At 35.5% G+C, this 24790-nt stretch overlaps 3 protein-coding genes across 4 annotated transcripts; all 3 read right to left on the reverse strand.

Annotated features, from left to right (window-relative positions):
* Positions 1-507: 507 nt before the first annotated feature.
* Positions 508-2915, reverse strand: sec61g (SEC61 translocon subunit gamma). Of its 2 annotated transcripts, none has more exons than XM_030123733.1 (4): positions 2815-2915; positions 2296-2399; positions 2030-2132; positions 508-686 (listed from the first exon to the last, which is right to left on the reverse strand). In XM_030123733.1, the coding sequence occupies exons 2-4, from the start codon at positions 2387-2389 to the stop codon at positions 677-679; spliced, it is 207 nt and encodes a 68-aa protein (XP_029979593.1). In that variant the 5' UTR covers positions 2390-2399; positions 2815-2915; the 3' UTR covers positions 508-676. The 2 variants fall into 2 exon arrangements, with proteins under 2 accessions (XP_029979593.1, XP_029979594.1); XM_030123734.1 differs by having other exon boundaries at positions 2296-2403; positions 2819-2904.
* Positions 2916-6283: 3368 nt separating this feature from the next.
* LOC115411545 (retinol dehydrogenase 12) lies at positions 6284-16432 on the reverse strand. Its single transcript, XM_075353447.1, is given in 10 exon segments — positions 6284-6853; positions 6974-7038; positions 7040-7090; positions 7093-7169; positions 8290-8302; positions 8304-8503; positions 10509-10613; positions 11857-12012; positions 15171-15286; positions 16330-16432. Coding segments are annotated over 10 exon segments (897 nt in total). The 5' UTR covers positions 16341-16432; the 3' UTR covers positions 6284-6750.
* A 1804-nt stretch (positions 16433-18236) lies between these two features.
* LOC115411724 (retinol dehydrogenase 12) lies at positions 18237-22687 on the reverse strand. The gene is given in 11 exon segments (XM_075353448.1): positions 18237-18786; positions 20685-20814; positions 20817-20876; positions 21272-21298; positions 21301-21437; positions 21439-21478; positions 21619-21723; positions 21821-21976; positions 22130-22175; positions 22177-22246; positions 22674-22687. Coding segments are annotated over 11 exon segments (888 nt in total). The 3' UTR covers positions 18237-18683.
* Positions 22688-24790: the final 2103 nt, after the last annotated feature.

A 24790-nucleotide genomic window follows, 5' to 3' on the forward strand; every position in this document is an offset into this window, starting at 1 on the left:
TGTCCAGTCACCTCACAGGACTCAAATTTAACCAATTCTTGGACAAACTGGATCACCAGGTCAAAAAGAAATAGCCAACAAGCAAAGAACAAAAAATAAAGTAAGTTTTAATTGAGGCATGGCAAAGTATTTCAGCTGAATGTTTGGAGAAACTAACTATCCAGATGCCAGCTAGTGTGTAAAACTGTCAAAGCTACTCAGTGAAGTTCAACTGCTTTATATCAGTGTCTGTAAATTCATATATTTGTTTCATCACGCCATTAAATGACCTAGTGTGATGCTATAAATAAAAGAACATATGTATGTCATACTGTAAGACTGGGTGTTTCCAAACTTCTGTGAGGGGCTGTATCATCCTTTAAATGTGTGCCTATGACAACCTCTGTGCCTTTGTCCACAGGGCTTCTGCTGCCATTGGTAACAGCAGGTAAAAGGTGCTGAAAGTACACCTAATTAAGTGCCTTGTGATGAGAGTTGAGGATGTACTGTAAGAAATGCTAGGCAGCGTTTGGGTTTACATCATGTCTTTATTTACACAGCGAAATACAAATGTTGTGCACACAATGAAAAAAATGCCACCCCTTGAGTCCCCGACCCCACCAGCCAGATAACACTTCGCATCATCATCGTCTCCTGTTTGTGGATGTTGTAGCTCTCATTTCTGTTTGACCAGGATTTAACCACCACTGCAAGAAAAAAAAGACACAGAACAAAAATATTCAGGTTGAAAGTTATGAACTACTCCTTATTACATCCACTCCCTTATATTATTGTGTCAGTGCCATTTGCAGAGACTTTGCACCTTTGTTCAAAAGTAGCCAAACAACTGTATTTGGGAATACTGGATATTCTTCCAACTTTGTACCAGCATAAAGATGTATTTTAATGTTATTTCCTAATGTACACAAAAATAAAACAATTCATGTGACCAGTCTGTTTGTGCCCTCATCTATTATTACAAAAGTATAACTAGTAAGCAATGATAAATTACTGTTATTCTAATGCAGATTAAAAATGGCATTAATTTATTACTCATCTGATAAAGACATTACTTCTGAGAGTGGTCTCTTGGTATTTAATAGCAATTTGATACTGATGATCGCTAATGTTTCATGTATACATTGTTTTATTATGACAAAGATCATGTTAAAATAGCATGTTAGTCTTAAGAGCTAGGGCTGTGGCATTTAAATTGTGTTTTTAACCCATAAAGACTCAAACAGCCACTGGCAACCAAAACCATCTACTGATGTAAACTGTTTAATAACTACTGATCTACCAATCCTATCAATACATGTAAATAATTGGTGTGAAATGCAGTTTGTCCTCTTTTCATGGTCATCAGATGTGACCTATTTGGATGTTCAGAGGCTCCGTAGTGAACATGGAAACGCCGTCCTCTTCTTCAATATTGATTCACCAGTAAAACCCATGGAGTTGGATCAATGACAGTAGATGGACACACGTTTTTGTGTTTAGTTAATGATATATTTGCTGAAAAAGTACATTTTTCTTAAGTTTTCTTTGTATTTTATATAATAACAACCTATAATCTGAGCTTTTATGAGCATCTACACAATCAGTAAATTAAATGTAGGAAAATGTGATTTTCACTGGGGAAAAAAAAAGCAAAATAAAGAAGATAATATTACAATAAATGGTGATAAACTACTTTCAAAAGGTTAAATAGAGAGAAAAATTCATTTGGGAATTGCCACAAAAGTAGCTCTGGGTCTTTATGGGTTAAAAGGAGAAAAAAAAATCATACCACTGAGATTGGTGGATAAAAAAACCAATATTTTACAATGCAGTCAGAATACTATGAACACTATAAATGTGGCTTTCACATTTATACTGTGGCCCTTGGTTAAGAAGAAAAGAGTACATATGATGATTTCATTTATCACTCTTTGCATTTTTAGTCAATTTGTTATTACAGATTAATAAGCACATCCTTGGCTGCAGCCCTACTCAGTGACCTAAACTGCTATCACTATTATAGTAAATAAATGTTAAGTTCAATACTTACACAATGATGTTGTTGATGGGAATGTGGATGAGCTTTACGAAGAAACCGATGAAACCCATGATGGCAAACCCAATCGCTGTGGCCATGGCGATTTTCTGAAACTCTACAGGGAGCAAATAATCAAGATCAAATTAGCATAATAGTGCATTTAGATGTGATAACTGCCAACTAAAACAACGTAGAAATCAAGTTCACTCAATATTTATGAGTTTGATCGAATGAAGACACCACATTAACAGGACTACACAGATAAAGCTGGACTGTACCTTTTCTGTCGGGTTTTGTGCATCTCTTTACAAGCCTTATGGAGTCTTTGACGAACTGCCGGCTGGGCTCGACAAACTGCATTACCTGATCCATGGCGATTATTCTGTCAAAACAAGAAAAACAAAATCAGTGTTTCACATCATCATCCTTGACTGAACTATTCTCAGTGCTGACGTTGACTTCAGCACCAAGTCTTGATAACTAGCTTACCACAAAGTTGTACTTGTATTGTTAATTTAGGACAACCCTTCCTCTATTTTCCAATATACATATAATAAACATTCACTTATATATGGAAAGTGGCTTTATAATTGAAAAAGACTTTGTGGTTTAGTAGTTTACCCCTGACGTTAACGTTAGCTAGCTAAAACGAAGGAAAACCATCAAGTCAAAGTAATGCAAGTAACCGGAAACTATATATAATAATAATAATAAACAAGTAAAAGCAAAAGGTCTCACATCAGACTGTTATTTAGATTATTATTAAAGGTAAGTGTGACAAAATATCCGAGACTTACTTTCAACTGAGGTCGTGTTTCACGAAAAGACGGTCAGAGGACTGAGGGCCACGTAGCTGTGGAAAAGCTTGATAGTGAAGAAGAGCTGACGTATCCTTAATCCGCGCATGCGTGTGAGTCTCGTTCTCTTTGTGGTTGACGTTCGAGTTAGTGTCTCCACTGCCCTCTAGAGGCCAGGAGGTCAGAGTGTTGTCTGCAGCCATCCTTACTTCAACATCCTCCGGAGACCCAGCAATGCATTTCTGTCCTCTGTAGTAGACAAGAATTTCACAGCTTTATTAAAAAAAAAAAAAAAAAAAAAGCCCCTGAAAAGCACATTATACATATTTTTAAAAATTAAAATTAAAAATGCATTTGAAAAAACTGTTGCATCATGCTGTTTCCAATTAAGCCAATTATTTAATGTAAAATGTGAAAAATGTTTTACTTACTTACTCTGAGGAGGAACTGTATTTGCCTGATAATAAACTCACACAGTCTGGCCAAAAAAGTGCCACACACCGTGTTTCTTTAGACCGTCTTAATATTTGATTTCCAGTGACATTTTTAATTTTTCTAATTCATCTTTACTCAACAAGTAATTCAACATTGACATTTGACATATTGACATTTGATTTGATGTATGATTGTATATTTTTTTTATATAACCTTTTACCAGCCCCCTGAAGGGGGCAAGGAGTATTATTTTTGGTTCGGTTTCTTTGTTTCTTTGTTTGTTAACATAGCAGCAAAACTGTTGGTTGAATTTGTATCAAATTGGGTTTTTAGATTGCCAGTGACGCAGAACATATCTGATAAAACTTTGGGAAAAGTAGATCAAAGTTAAAATTTTTTCTGAATTTTTAAAATCTTTTTTTTTTCATTTACGTGTAATGGGCAACATTTCACATGTCTATAAAAACATCAATTTTGTTTCCATTTACCTCAAACTTGGCACATGATGACATCAGCTGGATCAATGCCAAAATAAGCTACAATAAGTGAGAGGGGCAGGGTTTGTTGTGCCTGGCACCACTTGTTGTATTTTGTTTTTTATATAGACAAATCATGCATATGTCTACTCACTTCCTGACTTGGCAATAAACCGCTGAAAGCGTCTTGGTAAAGCTGTGTTTTTGAACATACACATCACCTTAGATGTTTAATGTTTCAACTGAAACTACCGTTGTGAGTGTAGTTCATTCACAAATGACAATACATAAATGATATTATTTCATTACAGATCCCAAAAAATGGTGTGTAACTATATGGGCCTGATATCATAGTTGTTAGTGCTATTATTAACACGGTAAGAGCACTGGTCACATTGTCTAATTCCCTTGTTGTCAGACTGCTGCCACATTCTTCAGGCCCTTAATACATGCCCATGTGAATTAGATTAAAACATTCTTAAAAATTCTTATGTGTTCTGTTGATCTTTACTCCCTGTAAAAACTGATATACTGCAGTCTTTTGCACCCGCTATATGCTATTTATCATGTTGCACAGCAATAAATAGTGACATTGATCCTTTTTAAACTTGCATCTTTATTAAACTGATCCAAACCATGTTTAATACACATATCTTACATCCTCTAAAACGTGAAAATAATACCTTCTTTCTGGGTACAAGACTCCTGTGACAATTCTTTTTGTTCACAAGTATTCACAAATGCTATATAATAACCTTTACAGAGAGAAGCCTCAAACAAGCAGCTTTTTGTTTCTCCATTTAATTTTACACCCTGTACATATGGAGGGTAAGATGTGTCACAGTTAAACTTTATACATGCAGAAACATTGCCACCGAATCACCTTAACTCAGTCACAAAATAGAGGTTGTTTCTCATTCCTCAGTTAAACAATACAGGCATCTGAAACTGTTGATTATGTAATACAAGACTGTCTGTTCATTGAATTAAGTATTTTAATAAAGCAGATCAAGTTAAGACTGTAACACATTTTGATCATGAGTAATGAATTCTGAGATTATACATAAATGATACAAATGCAGAAAGGTTCACTTCATATAACCAAAGTGACATTATTTTATATACAGTATGTCTTCATTAAATTTAAGGGTAATACATATTTTCCTCTACCAAGCAAACATATTAATAAGATACAACCCTGAAAAAGAAATAGTTGGCACAGTGTAGAAAATGTAAATTAAATAAAGACCATAAAGACCCAAACCACCACTGGCAACCAAAAGAATCGACTGATTTAAAATGTTTTACACCTGTTGATCCAATAATCCTATCAAACCATGTCAATAATTGGTGTAAAATGCAGTTTGTCATCTTTTCGTGGTTATCAGATATAACCCATTTGGACGTTCAGAGGCTCCGTAGTTACCATGGAAACACCGTCATCATCTATAACCATTTATTCACCAGAAAAACCCATGGAGTTGGATCAATGACAGTGGATGAACAAACTTAGTTTATGTTTAGTTATTGATATCTTTGCTGAAGAAGTTACCTTTCTTCACTTTTCTGTTTTGATATAATAACCATTGAATTTTCTGTGAGTTTTCATGAACATCTAAATTAAATACAGGAAAATACATGATTTACAGTGAAAAATGCAAAATACAGAGGATAATATATAATAAATTTCAATAAATCACTTAAGAAAGGTTAAATAGAGACAAAATTCATTGGGAACTGCCAGAAATGTAACACTGGGTCTTTATGGGTTAACAAACAAGCAGTGATATTAAAACTGACTTTAATTTGTATTTCATTGAAAACAGTATAAACATAACTTATTTCATGCTTTGTCTAGTTGGCTTAATTTCATTTGTAGATGTACATCCACAGCTGCAACACGTTCAAGAAAAAGTTATGACAGGGAAAATTTACAACTAATAATGAGTTAAAACAATGAAATATCATTGTCATTTGACTCATGATGTGAGTTGTGATCATAATTATAATTTACAATAATTAAAAGGTCTAATTCTATAGCAGCAAAGATGAGAATATCCAGTTTGGGAACAAATGCATGAGAACATTACTGTAATTATTAAAAACAAACAAACAAACAAAAAAGCAATGGTCCTAAAAAAGAGATATAGCAAGGGATTTGGATATTTCATTCTAATCCTACCCTCTTTAGCACAGAATGCAATTAAAAGCATGACATTTGGGCATACAGTATTTCAGTGCGTAAAGGGTAAGAGGTCAATCCAATCTGTTCTGTCTTATTCTGTCATCTGCCTATTGACTGCAAATGAAAAGCAGTTATTTTGACTAATTCTGGCATATTAACATGGGTGAATTTTTTATACAACAATGTTCATAAATATGCATGGTCCCTATTAAATAAATCAATAAAATAAAAATTAAAAAAATAAATGAATGTAGAAAGTACAATCACATGTTCACATTACCCGTTTTCAATCACATCAGTATCTAAATGTTTGAACTCATTATTAATCCTAAATTACCTCTAATCCATCATTTTCTTTTATGTGTTAATACAGCTGAATTAAAGTCAATTTTAATACCGCTACTTGCATTTCCTGTACTTGCAAACTGTTTTTAATTTATGTATGTAAAACAGAATCTGAACAAAACATGCAAAACCACCTCAACAGAGAATACCCATCTTGGCCAAGTTCAATGGTTTTCATCAGTTTTTAACATTATTCAGTTCTGTTAATAAAAAAATATTGAAAGTTGACTGATGGTCAGTGCTTACAAACAATACGGGCTAACTGATAGGGTTAAAATATCATATAATCTCATTCGATTAATATTCCACTATAGCTTTTTTCCTCATTTATAAAATACAGGCACTCTTGACAGTGAATTGATGACTTTTCAGCTGTACTTCTCATCAATATCCTTTTCCTTTTTCACAACGTCTCTGTAAAAGTGCTTCGTAGTGCTGTTTGAATGATGTACTTGATATATAACGTCTTTCCCTGCACGTATGAAATCCTCTCAATCACTGCCAGGTGATACCAAGCATGTTGCAGCTGATCTCCCACAGTTTCTGGGCCAAGTCGTCATCAGAGGCGCTCCGGGAGCATCTTGCAGGGGCACAGTCACTGAGCACACATAGGGAACCGAGAATAGCTATCACATACTGTGCCACAGAAGTGTTAAATCAGAACAGGGTGGTTACAGCAGGGAAAGCTTTAATGTTGTTTGAAATACTGGTGTGTTACCTGAAATATCCTCCCTCTGACTCTCCAGGCCTGGCTCCACAGCAACAGTAAATGGTTGTCTGCGCTCACCTCTACTGTTGTTTTCGTAAAAATCCTAAAGATCTTCACCGCCACCTGGATACACTGGTGCTGGTGCCATCCACAGGTCCAGACTGCACCACCCCCGGATGCAGAGAGAACACGCTCACCCCTGAACCTATAACATACATACAAGCAGCTATATACCTTGACATCCTTGTATTGTACTCTGTAATGTAAACAAATACGATCCAAGCAACTCTGACCCTTTCATTCACATTTGCATGATTTTGCATACGTTTTATACATATATCTGTTAAAATACGCTTCTAGTTCAAACTGTAGATGTATAGCTGCTAGGTGCATTGCATTTTTTCTCATGTTCTCTGATTTCCTACTGCAACTAAAGTTTGCTTCTGATATCCTCCTGAGATCCAGGAAAGTGAAGTTTTAGCCTTTTTTTTTTTTTTTTTTACATTAAACAATTGTCTTGATTGGAAACTGCATAATACAGCAGTTTTTTCAGATACATTTATTTATTTATTTATTTATTTATTTATTTATTAATGGAATGTCCTTTGTAATATACAGCATTTTTTAAGTAAATCTGTGAAACACTTGTCCCTTACAGAGCAAAAAAATGCATTGCTGGGTTTTTTCATCAATCATCAATCGATTTATTACAAATTATTACAAAAAGTTAAAATTAACAATTCACTTAAAAGATACATTTTGTAAAAGGACACCCCAAAAGCAGTCCTCAGCTTATAAATGGGGGGCCTTAACATGTGATAAGAGACACAATTAAAATCTTTAATCAGTGAAAATGTTCTAAATAACTATTAACATATTTAAAATATTTGCCTATCTATCTAACGATGATTATTTCATTTCCTTTCCCTGAGTTCTACTGTAGTCAGCATATTCCAAAATTCTCAGATAATTTAATAGTCAGACATGGGGCTTATCCACATAAATAAAAAGTTTACATGATATGTATAACAGCCATGCAGGGTTCAGGTAAAGCTGTTTGTTTATGTTTCTTTTTTGTTTTGTTTTGTTTTGGTTCATTAGGCTGTATAGGGTTACCCTAAGCATAAAGCAGCTACAGTTTTTGCTCAAGGCGCGTTTTAAATTTCTTAAAAGAAAGAGATTGGCAATAAGTGGCAAACAAAAAAAACCTCTGGCATGAAAAAGAAAGAGAGATGTTTCATTTATTTTACAGTCACATTTCTTTAGATATGGAACCCTTTTATACAACACAATTAGACAAATGGGTGATTTATTTATTAACTGACCTTGTAGCCGTTTGGGATAGTGAACGTGCAAAGAGGACATTAGCCAGTTTGCTCTGTCCATAAGCTTCACAGTATCATACTCCTCTCGCTGTTGATGTCATCCTAACCGAAGCCCGGTCCCAGGTGTGGGCCACCGACGCCACGACAAACGAGACGAGATGGAGTCCGAACGCTTGAATGAGGTCCAGCAAAAGGTAAGTCAGCAGGAAGTGACCTGAGAAAAGACGTGACAAACACTTTCAGTCTGTAGTATCATAATGATTACCACAATGTGGAACTATCAAAATAACTAATAATAAGAAAGAAAAATATAAAAAGAGAGAAAATAAAAAGGGGAATCACTGTGCAATCATTTCACACACCCTCAGGGGGTTTAAACTCAGCTCTAGACAAAGCAAATGCAGATTTTTTAAAAACCCCACTATTCACATGGGTACACGGATGCTTAATCCAAACACGATGTTCTGAACTGTCATCACTGTAGCTCAAAAACTCAATTTATTCAAAAACATACTTGACAAAGAGTCTTAAAAAACAGCTGCAAGCCTTGTTGTGATTTGCTGTGGGATGAAGGGAAATTTACACAGATCTTTTAATAGGAATGTAAAATCTCTTTTTTCCAATGACTATTTTACTGCTTGTGCACATTTTATAACACATGCCATGTTGTGCGGTACTCATAATTCCAGCGATGTCACGGCAGTCAATACGTTTTTTTTATAGTAGCTGCACTTTTTCCCAAACCCCAGCGAACTCAGCTTCCTCTGACATACAGACCGTGTCACTGTTATCTTGACAGATGTCCTGTGTTGACAATAGGTGGAAGTGTTGAACAGCTGCGTTACTACTTATTCCTCTAAAACAGTTTTCTCTGGACTTGCCATTTACTTGAAGATTTTCAGAAGAATAGTAACACTGTGGGAAACAATATTCTGTTTGTAAAGATGAGGCAAGTTCAGCTTTGTAAATGACATGACAAATCTGAATATGATAGAAATAGTCTTGAAATTACAGTCGCGAAAAAAATTATTATACATCAAAAGGTCATCAAAAACAATGGTTATATAATGAAGTACTAACATCTGTGTGTATTATGTGACTAAAACAGACAGAAAAGAAAACATGGAATGCCTAAAAGCACTGTTTTTGCCAGTACAGTGCCATAGCTATTGATGTAAGAATTGAAGTGATTTTGGTTATTATCAAGAACACATGGAAAATGACTGGATAACAGCTCTTAAATTAAACTCTTATGAGCTATTTTTGTTGTTATCATTATATTTGTCCAAACAAATCTACCTTTAGTTGTACCAGGCATTAAAATGAACAAGAAATTGAAGAAAACAAGGGGTGGTCTAATAATTTTTTCTGTGACTGTCGTTGTGAGAGCTGATCTCTGTGTGAGGTTCACAAAGATGACGGAATTAGCACCAGAAAGTTCACAAAAGTCACATGTGGAAGGAAATCTTTTACATGAGGAAGGAAACTTGAAGATATTTACATCTGTCCCATTGTCCTGTTTCCTGCTCTACTCTTGACCTTGCCCACTTTACATGTACGTGTTAATGCACACATGCGAAGACTATATGCAATTGTGTTTGTGCATTTGTTTGTGAAGCTGCGTGGACACATTTTGAGGGGGGTTTTGTCCTTGCGACTTTAAATGGCTTAGCGGGGGTTAAAGGTTAATTAGGGCTGAGGTCAGGGAGGGTAAGAGGCTGTGGAATTCATTATGCCTGTGACTGTCCTCAGAAAGACAGAGATATGAGTTGTGTGTGCGCATACATTATGTGTGGCTGGTTATGCTCGAGTACAGCATGTTCCTGTCACTGTTAACATGCGACAAAAATACAGTGACGGTGGTAGAATTTCTAGGAAAGCCACAGGCCAATGCAGGAAAACACTGACAGCTTAAGGAGAGCAGTACTGTTCTTTTTCCTGCTTGTTACACGACTTGCAACTTGAATAACAATCACAGCTATTACTCTAGTTTTATTATGAACGCTAAAAGAGTCATCATGCGATATCGTTATCTAAGGTTGGAACAAATCTGAAATAACTCCATCCACTTTTAAGTATCTTTATGTTATTTTCCTCAATTTTCCTACGTGTCAGTTTCTTAAAAAGGAACTTATCTGGAATGTAATGGTGTAACTTGTACCTACACTAGCTAAGAATATTGATGAAATAATTAATAAAAGACAAAAAGGACAACTTACCCAAATGATTGACTCCCAACTGCATTTCAAAGCCGTCGACAGTCTTGGAATAAGGACACATCATGATGCCTGCATTATTTATGAGAATATTCACTTGTTTCTCCTCTAAAAAGAATACAAAAACATGATAAATAGTTAATAAAATGAAAGATAAAATACCAAAGTATCATCAAAAAGCATAAATGTTAAAAGTATTTCGACATTATTTCCAAAGCGCTTTCAGTCACTGTAAATGTTTCTCCACATATTGCCTTATTTGGTTGTCCAGAAGATTACAACAGATACAGTTCTAACCAGTTGGATGTTATCACATTCAATTCATTATTGGCAAAACGGCACCTTCTCCTTCACTGGAATCCACAAAGACTCCCTCTAGTTCTCAACGGCTCAGGGATGTTATGTCTTTCTTAAAAATAGAAAAGATTAGGTATTCTTTATCCCTGTAAAGCCTGAACCATTAAATCATTGACAGAAAATTCTAGGTCTTTGAAACTGGAGCCTTTATTGGTCCCCCTGAACAACCAAAAAAAATGTTTTTTTCTAATACCAATTCCATGTATGAGTTTCAATTTTGTATCATATTTGATACATCAGGTCTCACTGCTCTAATATTTATATTTTTGAACAAACAAAAACATACTATAACACAAACATGTCTGACAAATTGATAATTTCTTTTCAAAATTGGTAAAGTTCTGCTTCCTTCCTCATTAATGACAATTTTGTAGTGTCACTGGAAAGGCCTCTGGTGAACGAATTCCTCCCCCCTGGTGGATTATCTGTGTATTGTATGTATCTAATTGTATACACCAGGTTTTTCAAGAAAAAAACATCACACAGATCATGTAGAGGGCATCAAAACTCATGTATCAAATATGATACATTTGGCGTTATAGGGTTAAGAGCTGTTCCCTCTAAGTTCTACAGTACATGGCAGCCCTTTTAACTTTCTTCAAATCACTTCCATTCTTTTCTTGTGATTAATACCCCCCCTTTATTTTTATATTTCTCTTCTTCTTTTTATATATTTAATTTATTTAATTATTGATTTTCTATGTATGTTTTATGTAGGTTTGCTTACCTCTTGTATACTTTGTTTAAAAAAAAATCATTTTGAGTGATGCACAAAAATAACCATGACATTTATCTGTTTGTCAAATTTTTACTTCCTGAAATGCTTATTTTCTGTCTTTGATGTGCCATATTTTTCAATGAAAATATTTATTTAAAAAAAAAACATGTTGAAATGTGGTTGATATAAATGGACCTCTTCTAACACTTATCATTTGTCACTGACATAATGTGGCCATTCCTCATTTTATAATAAAGACATTGAATTTGTTGCTACCTTTGTTGATGATTTCTGCAAATGCTCTGACGGACTTAGTGTCAGACAGGTCCAACTTTCTGATAACAATATTCTCATTTCCCGTGTCTTCCAAAATGTCCGTCCTGGCTTCCTCTGCCCTCTCCAGGTCTCTACACGCCATGATGATGCGCGCCCCTGAAAAACAACGGTCACAACCTGGTAAAACAATCATTTCAAGTTCCGTGACAACAACTTGAACAGTTACTGAGTGGAGTTTTCACTTTTACATCACAGCAGGAAGAATCTTATGTTATATTTTTGCTTTGGTGTGTTTTTATGCTACAGTAGACTTCTCACACCACATCAAGTACAAACGTTTTTCCTGGCTGCAGCTGTGCATTCATGAGGACTTGTCCAGATCTTTTTTTTCCTTCTTTCTCAATTCTTTCTCAATTTTTGTTGACCCTATCCCTATGTAGAAATGAGCAAGCAAACCTCAAAGCTATCATGAATAAGGGAAAGCAGATCAGTTTACAGCAGGCTTTCAGTAACGGCTTTAAATTATTGCTGCTACAAAACAAAAGAACAAAGAGAGCAACTAGATATAGCATAATAGTATGAATATCAACATCAGTGATAGATTAGGATAAATACCATACTCAGCTAAGGTTCAAATCCTTCCTTCAATCTATTGTTTCAAAGTTTATCAACTTAAAAGTATGAAGGTTTATTTGTAAGCATACAGAGCCTCCTACGCCAATTAAGGAGGGAGTTCCTGCATCACTCTGCGTACTTTTGATAGTCCCCTCAATCTAGCATCTCATTTACTCCACACACATGAACACAAGACCCTCTCAACTGTGTCATTCTCATTCCATGCAAATTACAATGCATCTTCCCTAATGAGCCCAGAAAGGGGCTTTGAGGAAAAAACACACACACACACAGACTCATACCGACTCAAAAGTAGACAAGACAGCACCCACACCAGCCCCTCACTACACAAACACAGAGAATAGCTGCCGTGCCCAGCTATTATGGAAGACTAGAGCCATTAATCAGTTAGAGCGTAGCGTCTGTATCCCATCACTGTGTCTTTGTTTCACGACTCCTCTTCACATGTGGGAAAACCCAATTGTTTCCACGTTTCCCCCCCCAAAAAAACAAGTCCCCCCATTTAAAATGTCATAGTAAACAAACAGAAGGAATGAAGAATCATCCACCGCATGATTAAACGTGGTGTAACGCAGCGTAAATAAACTTCAGTATGTAAATGGAACAAATGCAAATCACACCATGAGAGTGCTCCCTCATTTATTTCACATGAGAAAAAATAACCTCTGTCTTTAGACTTAGAGTAGTAGAGTAATACGGACATTTATCTTTGTCAAAATGGACAACGCATAACAATAATATAACGATAGGAATTCCACAAACACTCAAATAATGCTTAAAAAGGTTTATTTGTTGCCCCTGGTAAGATTCAGAGCCCTGAGCAACCACATTTGTCTAATGAGTCTTTCCAAACCTAATCATGTTGTCATCATGTTATTGCAAAACCCCATTTACTGAAACGTGATCCAATAATTCAACAGGGAAAAAGCAGCTCCTCTGGCAATGATACTTCATTCTGCCCTCGCTTTGTGCTACACTGATATATTTAAACAGGTTAAAAAAATAGAAAAAAAAAAATGGATATCTGCTTCTCATTTTCAATACAAAATGTCCTACATGTGCACCCAGACACACAAGCTCATACAAACTCTGTACAAAGAAGCAGAGGTCGATGCCATGCTGAGCCTTTCTGAGCCTTTCTGAGCCTGAGCGCAGACCAGTGAGCACAGTGAATCACATAAACAGCACCGGTTTTCATGCTAGGCTCTCTGCATGTGTGTGCCTGTGTTTTTTGTGTGCGTCTGCCGGGTGCACCCTCTTGTCTTTCTTTGTTGGCTGGTGTCTGGGAAGGAGAGCAGACCCTCACAATGCTCCCTCTGTGCCCTTCAGTGTCTTCCATCACTGTCTGGATGGAGTGCTTCTGTCTTCCATTCAGAAACGTATCAATTACTACATAGAAGCATAATGCAGTATCAGGTACCCCCATTAGAAGGAGGCTGAGACTTAAATGTAAGCTAATATTCGTGTAAATGATACTAAAAAACAGCCTAATAAATTGGCTGAGTACACAAACTCAGTCAATATTCAGGTAAATGATACAAATTGTCACAATAAGATACAGTCAAAGAAAAAAATATTAAACCACCCTTTGTTTTCTTCAATTTCTTGTTCATTTTAATGCCTGGTACAACTAAAGGTACATTTGTTTGGACAAATATAATGATAACAACAAAAATAGTTCATAAGAGTTTAATTTCAGAGCTGATATCTATCCATTTTCTATGTTTTCCTGATAATAACCAAAATCACTTCAGTTCTTACATCAATAGCTATGGCATTGCATTGACAAAAACAGTGCTTTAGGCATTGCATGTTTTCTTTCTGTCTGATTTAGTCACATGATACACACAGGAGTTAGTACTTGATTACATAACCATTGTTTATGATGACTTTTGATGGTATAATATTTTTTCCACGACTGTATTTTCAAGACTATTTCTATCATCATTTCATCATTCTTTCTGGTGCTAATTCTGTCATCTTTGTGAACCTCACAGAGATCAGCTCTCACAACTACAGTCACAGAAAATATTATCAGATCACCCTTGTTTTCCTTTAATTTCTTGGTCATTTTAAGGCCTGGAACAACTAAAGGTACATTTATTTGGACAAATAGAATGATAACAACAAAAATAGCTCATAAGAGTTTAATTTCAGATCTGATATCTATCCATTTTCCATGGTTTTCGTGATAATAACCAAATCACATCAGTTTTTACATCAATATCTATGGCATTGTACTGCCAAAAACAGTGCTTTTAGGTATTTCATGTCTTCTTTTCTATCTGTTTTAGTCACATGATACACAGGAGTTACTACTTGATTGCATAACCTTTGTTTTTAATGACTTTGATGGTCTGATAATTTTTTCCATGTCTGTATAACCTCAGTGAAGAAGCAGACAAGGATTGTACTTCAATGATGGAGGTCTGAGGACAGAGGTCACACTTCACCATCACGCTTTATGGCTTAAAAAGTCACCCAAGCAGTTCAAGTGTCTAATTCATAAAGAAAGCCTGGAATGTGTAAGAAACAAGCTGAAAATTTGCAAACAAAGAAAAGGGGAACAAAAAGCAGAGTCATGAAAAAGTCAATATTACTGATCCAGAAATAGGAGACAGACGGAGGACAGACACTCAGACAGACACACAGCTGGACTGACAGCTCTCAGTTTCTACCTCTCCTTGCCAGGTCTCTGGCTGTCTCCTTTCCAATCCCAGTGTTGGCTCCAGTGATGACAACTGTTTTCCCATCTAGTCTCTCCTCAGATGACCAGCGGTTACAGCACACACTCCTACACAACACAGATCAATACAGGAAAACACATGACGCACAGTAAGGATGCTATATTTTGAGAAAGAAAATAGCATTACCTTCACAGCAAGTATTTTATCTAAATGTCCATTCCCTTGCAGTTTTGTCTTTACATGTGGCTTGGATCCTTACCGTAAATTATCCAACAACAATTACAGCTCTTAAACAACATCTGCCACTAAAATGTGTAATTACAGTAAAGATCCTGTATTTCAACACAGTAAATGTTGTATTTTGTGAAAGAAAATAGCATTTGCCTTCACAACAGGTATCATTTTGTCTAAATTTCCATATCCTTGCAGCTTGTCTCTACATGCAGTTTAGATCCATGATGTAAATTATCTAACAATAATTACAACTCTTAAACAATATCTGTCACTAAAATATCAAAATAAATTTAAAAAACGCACAGTCCAGATGGTGTATTGACGCAATGTAAAAAAAAAAACCATATAGATATGTTGTAAAAGAAAGGGAATTCTCCTTCACAACAAGTGTCATTTTGCCCAAATTTTCCCTTCTAGACTCTTCTCAGATGACCAGGGGTTATGGCGCACACTCCTACAAAATAGATCAATACAGGAAAACCCATGACGCACAGTAAGGATGGTGTATTTGGAGAAAATAAAATTTACAACAGCTATCATGTTTTCAAAATGTTCATTCCCTTGCAGTTTGTTTTCACATACAGTTTATGCAAATTATTCAAAAAATAATTACAGCAACTCTTAAACAATATGTGCCACTGTGAACACACAACATAACGCACGGTGTGATATATTAGAACACTATTACTGCACAGGGTTTTGGTTTAACGATGATCAAATAAATAAATAAATAAATAAGTAAATAAATAATTTTTAAAAGTCTCGAAGTGAAAGGCATTTTACCCAGATCTATACTAATGCAAAACCTATCGACGCGGTTTAATCTCCTTAAAATTTCAACATTCCTGATAGTAAATGGTGCCAGTCACCTAAGCTTTCCTTTTTCCGCAGCCGGTTTGGAATATTCTTCACCTACCTGCAGTACATTATTCGGCAAACAGAAACAAATTTCCACCTCACGAACAAATGAACATATAGGTCCTCTCTGTTCCCAACAGTTCATTAATGGATTCGGGTTTGTCATGTCTCCCCACCCCGGCGCGTTACTCAGTCCAATATGACGGATGGACCAATCAGAGCAGAGCTGACGCATAATTGATTCACAACTTACCAGGCGGTGACACATGGGTAATAAAACAGTAACTTCAGCCGTGACAATGTCTCCAAAAACACCTGTCATATTAGGATTTATGACATTTTCTGTAGGTCTGGGATATGTGAAAATATAAATGCATGCACGAAAAAGATATACAAATCTGTAAAACTATAAATAAGTCTCAGAGATGGGGTGTCAAACATACGGCCGGCGGGCTAAAACCAGTCCGTCAAAAAGTCCAATCCGGCCTGTCAAGGACTCAAAATCATTTTAGTTCCAGGTTCACATACAGCCCAAACTGATCTAAGATGGGTCAGACCAGTATCATAAGAATCTACAAATAATGACAACTTCAGTTTTTTCTCTTTGTTTTAGAGTAAAAACAAAAAAAAAGTTAAATTATGTGAAAATGTTTACCTTTGCAAATTATAATTTCACAAGAAATGTGAATAACCTGAATAAATATGAACAACCTGAAATCCCTTAAGCAAAGTGAGTGCAGTTTGAACACTTTTATGCCTGTTACTTTTTGTAAGTTATAATAGACATGCGTAAAAGAGAAGCTGAACCATTATATATATATATATATATACAAATTAATTGTGCTTATTTTTCTAAAGAAATTTCAGGTTGTTCAGGTTATTGACATTTTTTAAGGATATTTTGTAGATGTTAACAATTTCATACTGTAATTTTACTTTTTTTCTCTCTCTCTCTAAAACATACAACAGTTCGGAGTTGACATTATTAAGCCCGGATAAATTGAGTTTACTTTAAAAAATTCAGAAAAGTGGTTGCCTTTAAAAAATTAAGAAATGATTAATGAACTTCTTAAGTATATTTAATTCACATTTGACTAAGATTTTTAACTAAATGTACTTAAAAAGTTCATTAATCATTACTTAATTTTTTAAGGCAGCCACTTTTCTAAATTTTTTTTACGTAAACTCAACTTATCTAGGCTCACAGTGTACAGCCTCTTCCCCACTGAGAAAAGTAGCAAGTCAGCTAGCGGACACCTAGCTAAGAGAAAATGTCCTTGGAACAGGTCAATGGAACTAGTAGATAATAAACAGTCCGGCTCTCACAATTAAAACAAACGATAGCCGCTTAGAACTTTTTGATTTGTATCTTGTATAAGCACCCGAAACTCCTGTAGTTGTTACTCTTTCACCGAAAGTGCTGAGACTGGCATGTTCAGATATATGGGTAGGTGACAAATTACATGGTCAAAAGAAATAGAGGTGTGGTTGTAACTAAAATTTATTCATTTAAATCCATTTAACGTAAATGTAGTCACACATTCAACTACATCTACAAATGAGTTGACTTTACTTAATATTTCTAGCAATGTCATCAAACTTATATTTTTACATGCATTCTAATACTTTTTTTTAAGCATATTGACATCCGGGCTTATTATGTTATTATTTTACTGGTCTGGCCCACTTGAGATCCTATTGGGCTGTATGTGGCCCCTGAATTAAAAGGAGTTTGACACCTGTGCCTTATAGACACTTCATAAGCCTATTACCCTTGTCATTATAAATATTTTTCCTTCTCTTTCTGATATTGCAGCATTGCTTCATGGCCAGTTGAGATCCCTCCAACTGAATGTGGAGTAGATATCTGACGGCTAATCCCATCCATGAGGACTTCTAAAGATAGATGTGTACTGTAGAGACAAAAAACAGTCCTTTACAGAAAAAAACATTTATGCATCAATACTTCATAGAATTTCTCATATTGTTTATTTTAGTTATCCATAGCGCAAAGCAACAACAGACATGAGGACAAATGCTGGTCTTTATTTGGGAATCAGTGATGTTGTCAATTTACCGTACTTCGGTTCTATGTTTTTCAGCCATATAGCTTCCATAATCCTTTTCACCCACTTCAGACTCCATTAGAAGTCCTGTGTACCTGCTTACTAATTTATGTCCATTACATACAGTACATGTTGACCATACAATAACATGTAGCATTCACATGAACTGTGTAACTTTATGCATAGAGGATAGCATACAGATACAGACATAAACTTTACTAATCATCAGGAGAAATCAGTATCCATCAGCCCGAGAAAAGAAAGAGAAAATTGTTAAACAAGCAATGATCATTTTAGAATAATAATGTATCGTGGCTCTGTAGCATTTAGAGAAGTATGTTCAGTTTTATCTCCAGCGGATGCCGAGCAGATGGCAGCTCACAGCCCACAGCTTTAGCGCAGTAGCATCATCCTGCCCGGCTTTGCAGCTCTCAGATATGACACAATCCCTGTTGTAGGAAAACAAAAGAAAAGGGAAAATTAGAAAAGGAACAGAAGAGACATTGGGTCGGAACTGCTTGCATAATCTTATGTTACTGTCACTGTTTCTATTATTGATTCTTCATTTGTGATCAAATAAATGAGGGAATCAGTAATGAAATTTTCTTTGTACCTTAAATAAACATTGTTTTAGCTTAGTTAAATACGAGCTGTTTCATACACACTGGTTTAAGAACATGGTTGGCAGTGTGCAGTGATTCTGAAAATATACTATTGTCCTATTGTGGCTTAATGTCTTCACAAAGTAAGCAGGAAATGTTACTTTTACTGTAACTTAATATCAGTTACAACTGCAGTTCCCAGTTTTAATGCCAAGTGCATCAGATTTACATTGACTGATTGATTGATTTACATCCTCTATGGACAGTTAAGTCCTTTAAAATGTTTGTGGCACAGTTTTGTTATTAATTATACATAATTGGTCTTTTATTACTTCCACCAAGAGGTATTGTGATCACTTTGCTTTGTGTGTTTGTTGTTTGCGTGTTTGTTGTTTGTTGTTTGTTTGTTTGTTAGCAACTTTACAGGAAAACTATTACAACCATCTTTAGCAAATTGTACCCACAGATAGGCCTAGGCCCTGGGACAAACCCACTGAATTTTGGGCCAAGTAGGCCAAAGTTCAAGGTCATAGCAAGGTCACAAAATCTCAAATTTTCCTATCTCTCATCATTGAGCAATTTTAATAATAAAAATCATAAAAAATTCAAAATGACTCCAATTAGCCTCCAATTTGATACACCCGTAGCTTATACAATATCTTGTATCTGGCACAAAATTGTCCACATCCACTGTGGAATGTGACTCTGGACATTTCAATTTAACATTGAAAATCCCATTTACGACACATTTTTCATTATAACTCAACAAATATTGATTGGAATTTAATATAATTTGACATACACTTGACTGGTGCCAAGCTTCAACTTTTATATTATATTATATTATATTATATTATATTATATTATATTATATTATATTATATTATATTATACTGATGATGAATTAAATTGTTTGATGCATGTATTATGACGCTATTTAGACAGACAGACAGATAGACAGATAGATAGACAGATAGATAGATAGATAGATAGATAGATAGATAGATAGATAGATAGATAGATAGATAGATAGATAGATAGATAGATAGATAGATAGATGAGATAGATAGATAGATAGATAGATAGATAGATAGATAGATAGATAGATAGATAGATAGATAGATAGATAGTTACTTTATTAATCCTGAGGGAAATTCAAGTTCAAGTATTTAGCATATTTTACCTTGTTTGGTCCTCAAAGAACTTAAAAGTTGGCAGTGACCAAAAGCTGGTACTGATCTAAAATGTTTACAACATTTGAACCTTTAATCCTATCAATATAATTCAATAATTCATGATAAAATGCAGTCTCTCGGGTTTTCAGCAGAATCAGATGTGTCTTATTTGGATGTTCTGAGGCTCCATACTGAATGTGAAAATGTCATTTCTGCAACAACCGATTGAATAGCAAAACCCATCTGTTCTGACAAATGACAGTGGTTATAGACACTTGTTTTTATGTTAATTTCATAATATATTCTTTGGAAAAAGTCACTTTTGCTTCAGTTTTTCTCATCTTTGAACTTTCTCTGAGTTTTAAGTAATTAGTAATTTAACTGAAGTAAAATGCATTGCTTTCATTAAAAATGCAGAGGATAATATTATAGAAAATGGGTACAAATCACAGACTAAATGAAGAGGGAGTAAATGTATTTGGAAGCCACTAACAAAAAATACTTGGAAGGTCTTTAAAGGGTCATTCATATGGATTTAATTCTCGTTTTCTTGTGATAAGACAGACTTACTTGTAGTATCCTCCAGTCAGCATCTGATTCTCAGGAGTGACAGCGCAGTAACTGATGGTGTGGGCTCCCTCTGCTGGAGTCTTCAACATAAAGCTGGCGGTCTTCATTAAGCCTGCTAGAGTTGCCTTATGTGCCTTCCTATTTCAGTATTGACCATTCCAGGGTCCACCGCATAAACCATCACACCTAAAGCTGCAGGTAGAGGCACCACAGTTTGTCTCAGATTGGTAAACATGGATGCTGTCTTTTCAAAATTGTGTTGTTTCTTCTTTTGATCATACAAAACACACACATTTTCAGTATTTTTCAGCAAAATTATCTGCACAAGAAATTATTAGATTAATAGTGACACAGACTAAGTGTGTTACATGAAGAAATGAGTCATTCTTTAAGACAGCTCTGTTTTCTACCAACATGTAGCTCCTTGCTCTGTTTCTTGCCCAGAGCAGTTGTGTTGAGCCATGAGACTCTCACACCGGTAAGAGGCACAGATCCATTTTTATGCACAGAAGCAGAGACAGAAGGCTACAGAATCAGACATAAACACAGACATACATGGTACATTATGTTGCTTTCTCACTCCCTACCCTCCATCCTTTTGGCCAGCTCTCTGTAAACAGGACGTTGGCCAGTTTGCTTTGTGCGTAGGCTCTGACAGGGTGGTAGTCTTTCTCTCCACTCAGGTCATCGAACTGGATCTTACCCATGGTGTGAGCTATCGATGAAACATTGATGATCCGGGATGGGCTGATGCTTCAGCAAATCCAGCAACAGGAAGGTCAGGAAGAAATGACCTGACAGGAAGAAAATAAGTGCAATAGAATGAGTTTCAAAATTACTGTGATGTCCTTTCTTTAGCTCAATTGATCACTGGCATTAGGCTAATCACTAATCTGATATGTACTGCATATTTCTGAGTATTTCCAGTTTTTACCCAGGTGATTGACTCCGAACTGCATCTCATATCCGTCCACTGTTGTTGCAAAGGGGCACATGGCTACACCTGCATTGTTTATCAGAAAGTGGAGGGCCTTTTCAGCTGGAAAAAAAGAATACATTACAAAAAATACAAAAAAAACAAACAACAAAAAAAACCCTGCTGTATTTGGGAGTGTAGATGTGTGACTTCCACCCACTGTCATAGATATTTTCAGCAAACTGGCAGATTGACTTGGTGTCAGCTAGATCCAGTTGCCTGGCGACTACCTTCGCTCCCTTCACCATCCTGAGTATGTCACGAGCAGCTTGCTCTCCTTTTGCCATGTCTCTACATGCCAAAATCACCCGGGCACCTGGATAGATTAATACCGGTTTATGTCAAATAGCTTTTGTCCACGTACATGCAAGTTCTCAGCACTGGTCTGAAACTTTGTTGCCAGTATATTACCCAACACTCATTACAACTCTGGTTTTTCTTTGTAGAAATAATTACTCAGATTGCTTGCCTCTGCTGGCGAAGTCTTTGGCTGTCTCCTTGCCTATTCCAGTGTTTGGCACCCGTGACTATAGCTGTCTTCCCGTCCAGACGAGCGTCTGAAGACCACTTGGCAGAAAAAAGAGCCCTGAGGAGGAGAAAGAGGGGCATTAAAAAGAATGTTGACACCACATATGTTGTTGAAAACCACATCTACTTTCAGTAGAAGATAAAAGATCTTTATGACAAATAAAAGGAATAAAAATTCTCTAAAGTACTGTTGTTATGTTGGATGTTTGTTTAACTCACAGTAACAACTACAATGTGATTGAGGTTTAAAGTGACGAACTGCACCAAAACTACAGTGAATGTATAATCTGAAGATCATATGATGTCAACTCTCCTGGTAACTTTTCTTTGCAGTTTTAGTGCCTGTCTGAAATGAGTTAAAGCAGTAACCTGAACCCAAAGAGCAGGAAGAAAATAGGCTTTTCATGGCTTTGTAACACTACATTTCTATAAGACATATAGAGAATTGTGTTGAATCGTCATGCATTCCATCTGAAGTTTCTTACCTGACTGCTTCCATTTCTGAAGTCTGGGACAATCTAAATCAGTTGTGACATAAACCGGTGATATCCTTACTTCAGTAATGCACACTCAAGACTGAAGTTCAGAGAAAAGAGGCGATTAAGAAATGAGGAAGAATGACCTGAAACTGGCCTGAGTTTGTCAAGGAATCAATATTTGACACAAATGCTCTTCTGTTAAAACTGTGATAATCAATTAAGGTGGTATCTTACAAGTGTCCCAGTGATTAAGCATATGAATAAAGCAGAAATTATTCAGAGATTCTGTGTAATAAGAGTACCATTCATGTACTTCCAGCTAAATGACCCCATTGACTGTAGTTATTAAATCTAACATGTGACTCAGGAGACTAAATGCATCCCAGTAGTTTTAAAATTATGTATCCTCGTCTGTGTATATGAACAAATTAAATGATATCTTAACCAGTTCAGTGAGTTTTATGGTTGTACCTATGTATAGCTGATTATACTTTTATAGTTTGATCATTTGGTAAAACATACATGAAACTGTAATTATTAGGTGAAAAAATTCCAGAAATAACTGAAAAAAGCAGCTGCTGAATAAAGAATCGCATCAGTGAAAAACTACCTGAACTAGATTAAGTGTCTGCATCAGATGAAATCCTAAACCTGGATGCACAGGTGAGTCGGCTATAATTTCAGAAATTCACCACTGTGGATTTCCTGGTGCTTTCCACAGGAAGGTCTGAATAATTGTCACACTTAAATCTTGCTGTTGCTGAATAGAGTGGCTTTCACATTTTATTAGAAAGTAAATGAGTAAATAACAGAGACACAAAGTTACTGCTGAGTGAAGTCTCTCTAGAGCATGGCTATTATATTGAAGAATTGGAAGTAAACTATTAATATGAAACACAAGTATGCTAGAATCCTATAAAAAACGCTCTGTTTTATTGTGTTGTAATAGAATTCAACATAGGATGGTTTGGAAAAACTGCATTACCTTCTTTTCAATTATCAACGTAAATAGGAGTAGGACATGAGACATATAATGTTTCTTCTGGATAAGTATCACTGATATGGAAACATCAGTGTAAAATGATTGCAAAAGCATTGGTTTGTGTCATTGGAGTACTGATTGCTCTAAAGTGAAACCCCTGTGGTTAAGAGCGAGGGTTCAGAGGTGAGTTAGCAGTTATATCACACGCGTTGCTGAGTAAAGTACAACAAGACAATACAACATTTGTTCTGAAGGTTTTATAAAACTAATATTAACGTCACTGACCTGAAATAACATGAGCATCATTCAGTGGGCTACAGCAAAAGGAAAATAAAGCTGAACAAATGCCATTTTCTTTAATTCCACCGTATAACTTCATATTATAATTACAAACAACAATATGTTTGCACACACCTAATAATTTCCCCCTGGGATTAATAAAGTATTCTAATTCTGATAACCTTATCATTATCCACCATCCAAGAACTGCCAGCAACAATATTCTCTTAATTGTTAGATTAATATTATGTCATAATGAATAATGAATCTCATAAAAATCACAAGTATTATGATATATTTTCTTATTATAATGCTTACTTGAGATGGTAGCTGTGAGATCTTTTCTACACCCCCATTCCCAAAAAACTTTGATATGTTTCAACCTTCTAATGTGAATAATAAGACTTAATGAGATTACTGGATTTTTGTTATATGTATATGTATGGGTTTTGTTTTTTGTTTGTTTGTTTGTTTTCTTATAATCTGGTTCATTCATTAAGACTAAGTAGGATTATTTTATTTTGTTGCATATTTGTAAAAAACTAAACTAAAAGTTTTATTTGCATTTACTCAACATTCCACTTCTTTAGAATTAGGTTTGCACTGATATGATTATGAACATATAACTGGTCGACAAATAAAAATGCTTTCAAAATAAAAGTAGTGAACCTTACCAAATTTTACTCACTAATAAAGTTAAATTGAGTGGAAAGTGCTGGTTTGCTCTAGTTTCCAAGACACAGTCTTGGGTCAAAAAGTTGAATTCCTGAGAATTAATGAGAGAATGGGTTTGACTCAACAGGACTGTTGTCTCAGATCTGTCAGATCTACTTCAAAACACTGTCTGCACATTACAATACAT

This window comes from Sphaeramia orbicularis, chromosome 20 (genome assembly GCF_902148855.1).
Source record: "Sphaeramia orbicularis chromosome 20, fSphaOr1.1, whole genome shotgun sequence".
Classification (NCBI taxonomy): Eukaryota; Metazoa; Chordata; class Actinopteri; order Kurtiformes; family Apogonidae; genus Sphaeramia; species Sphaeramia orbicularis.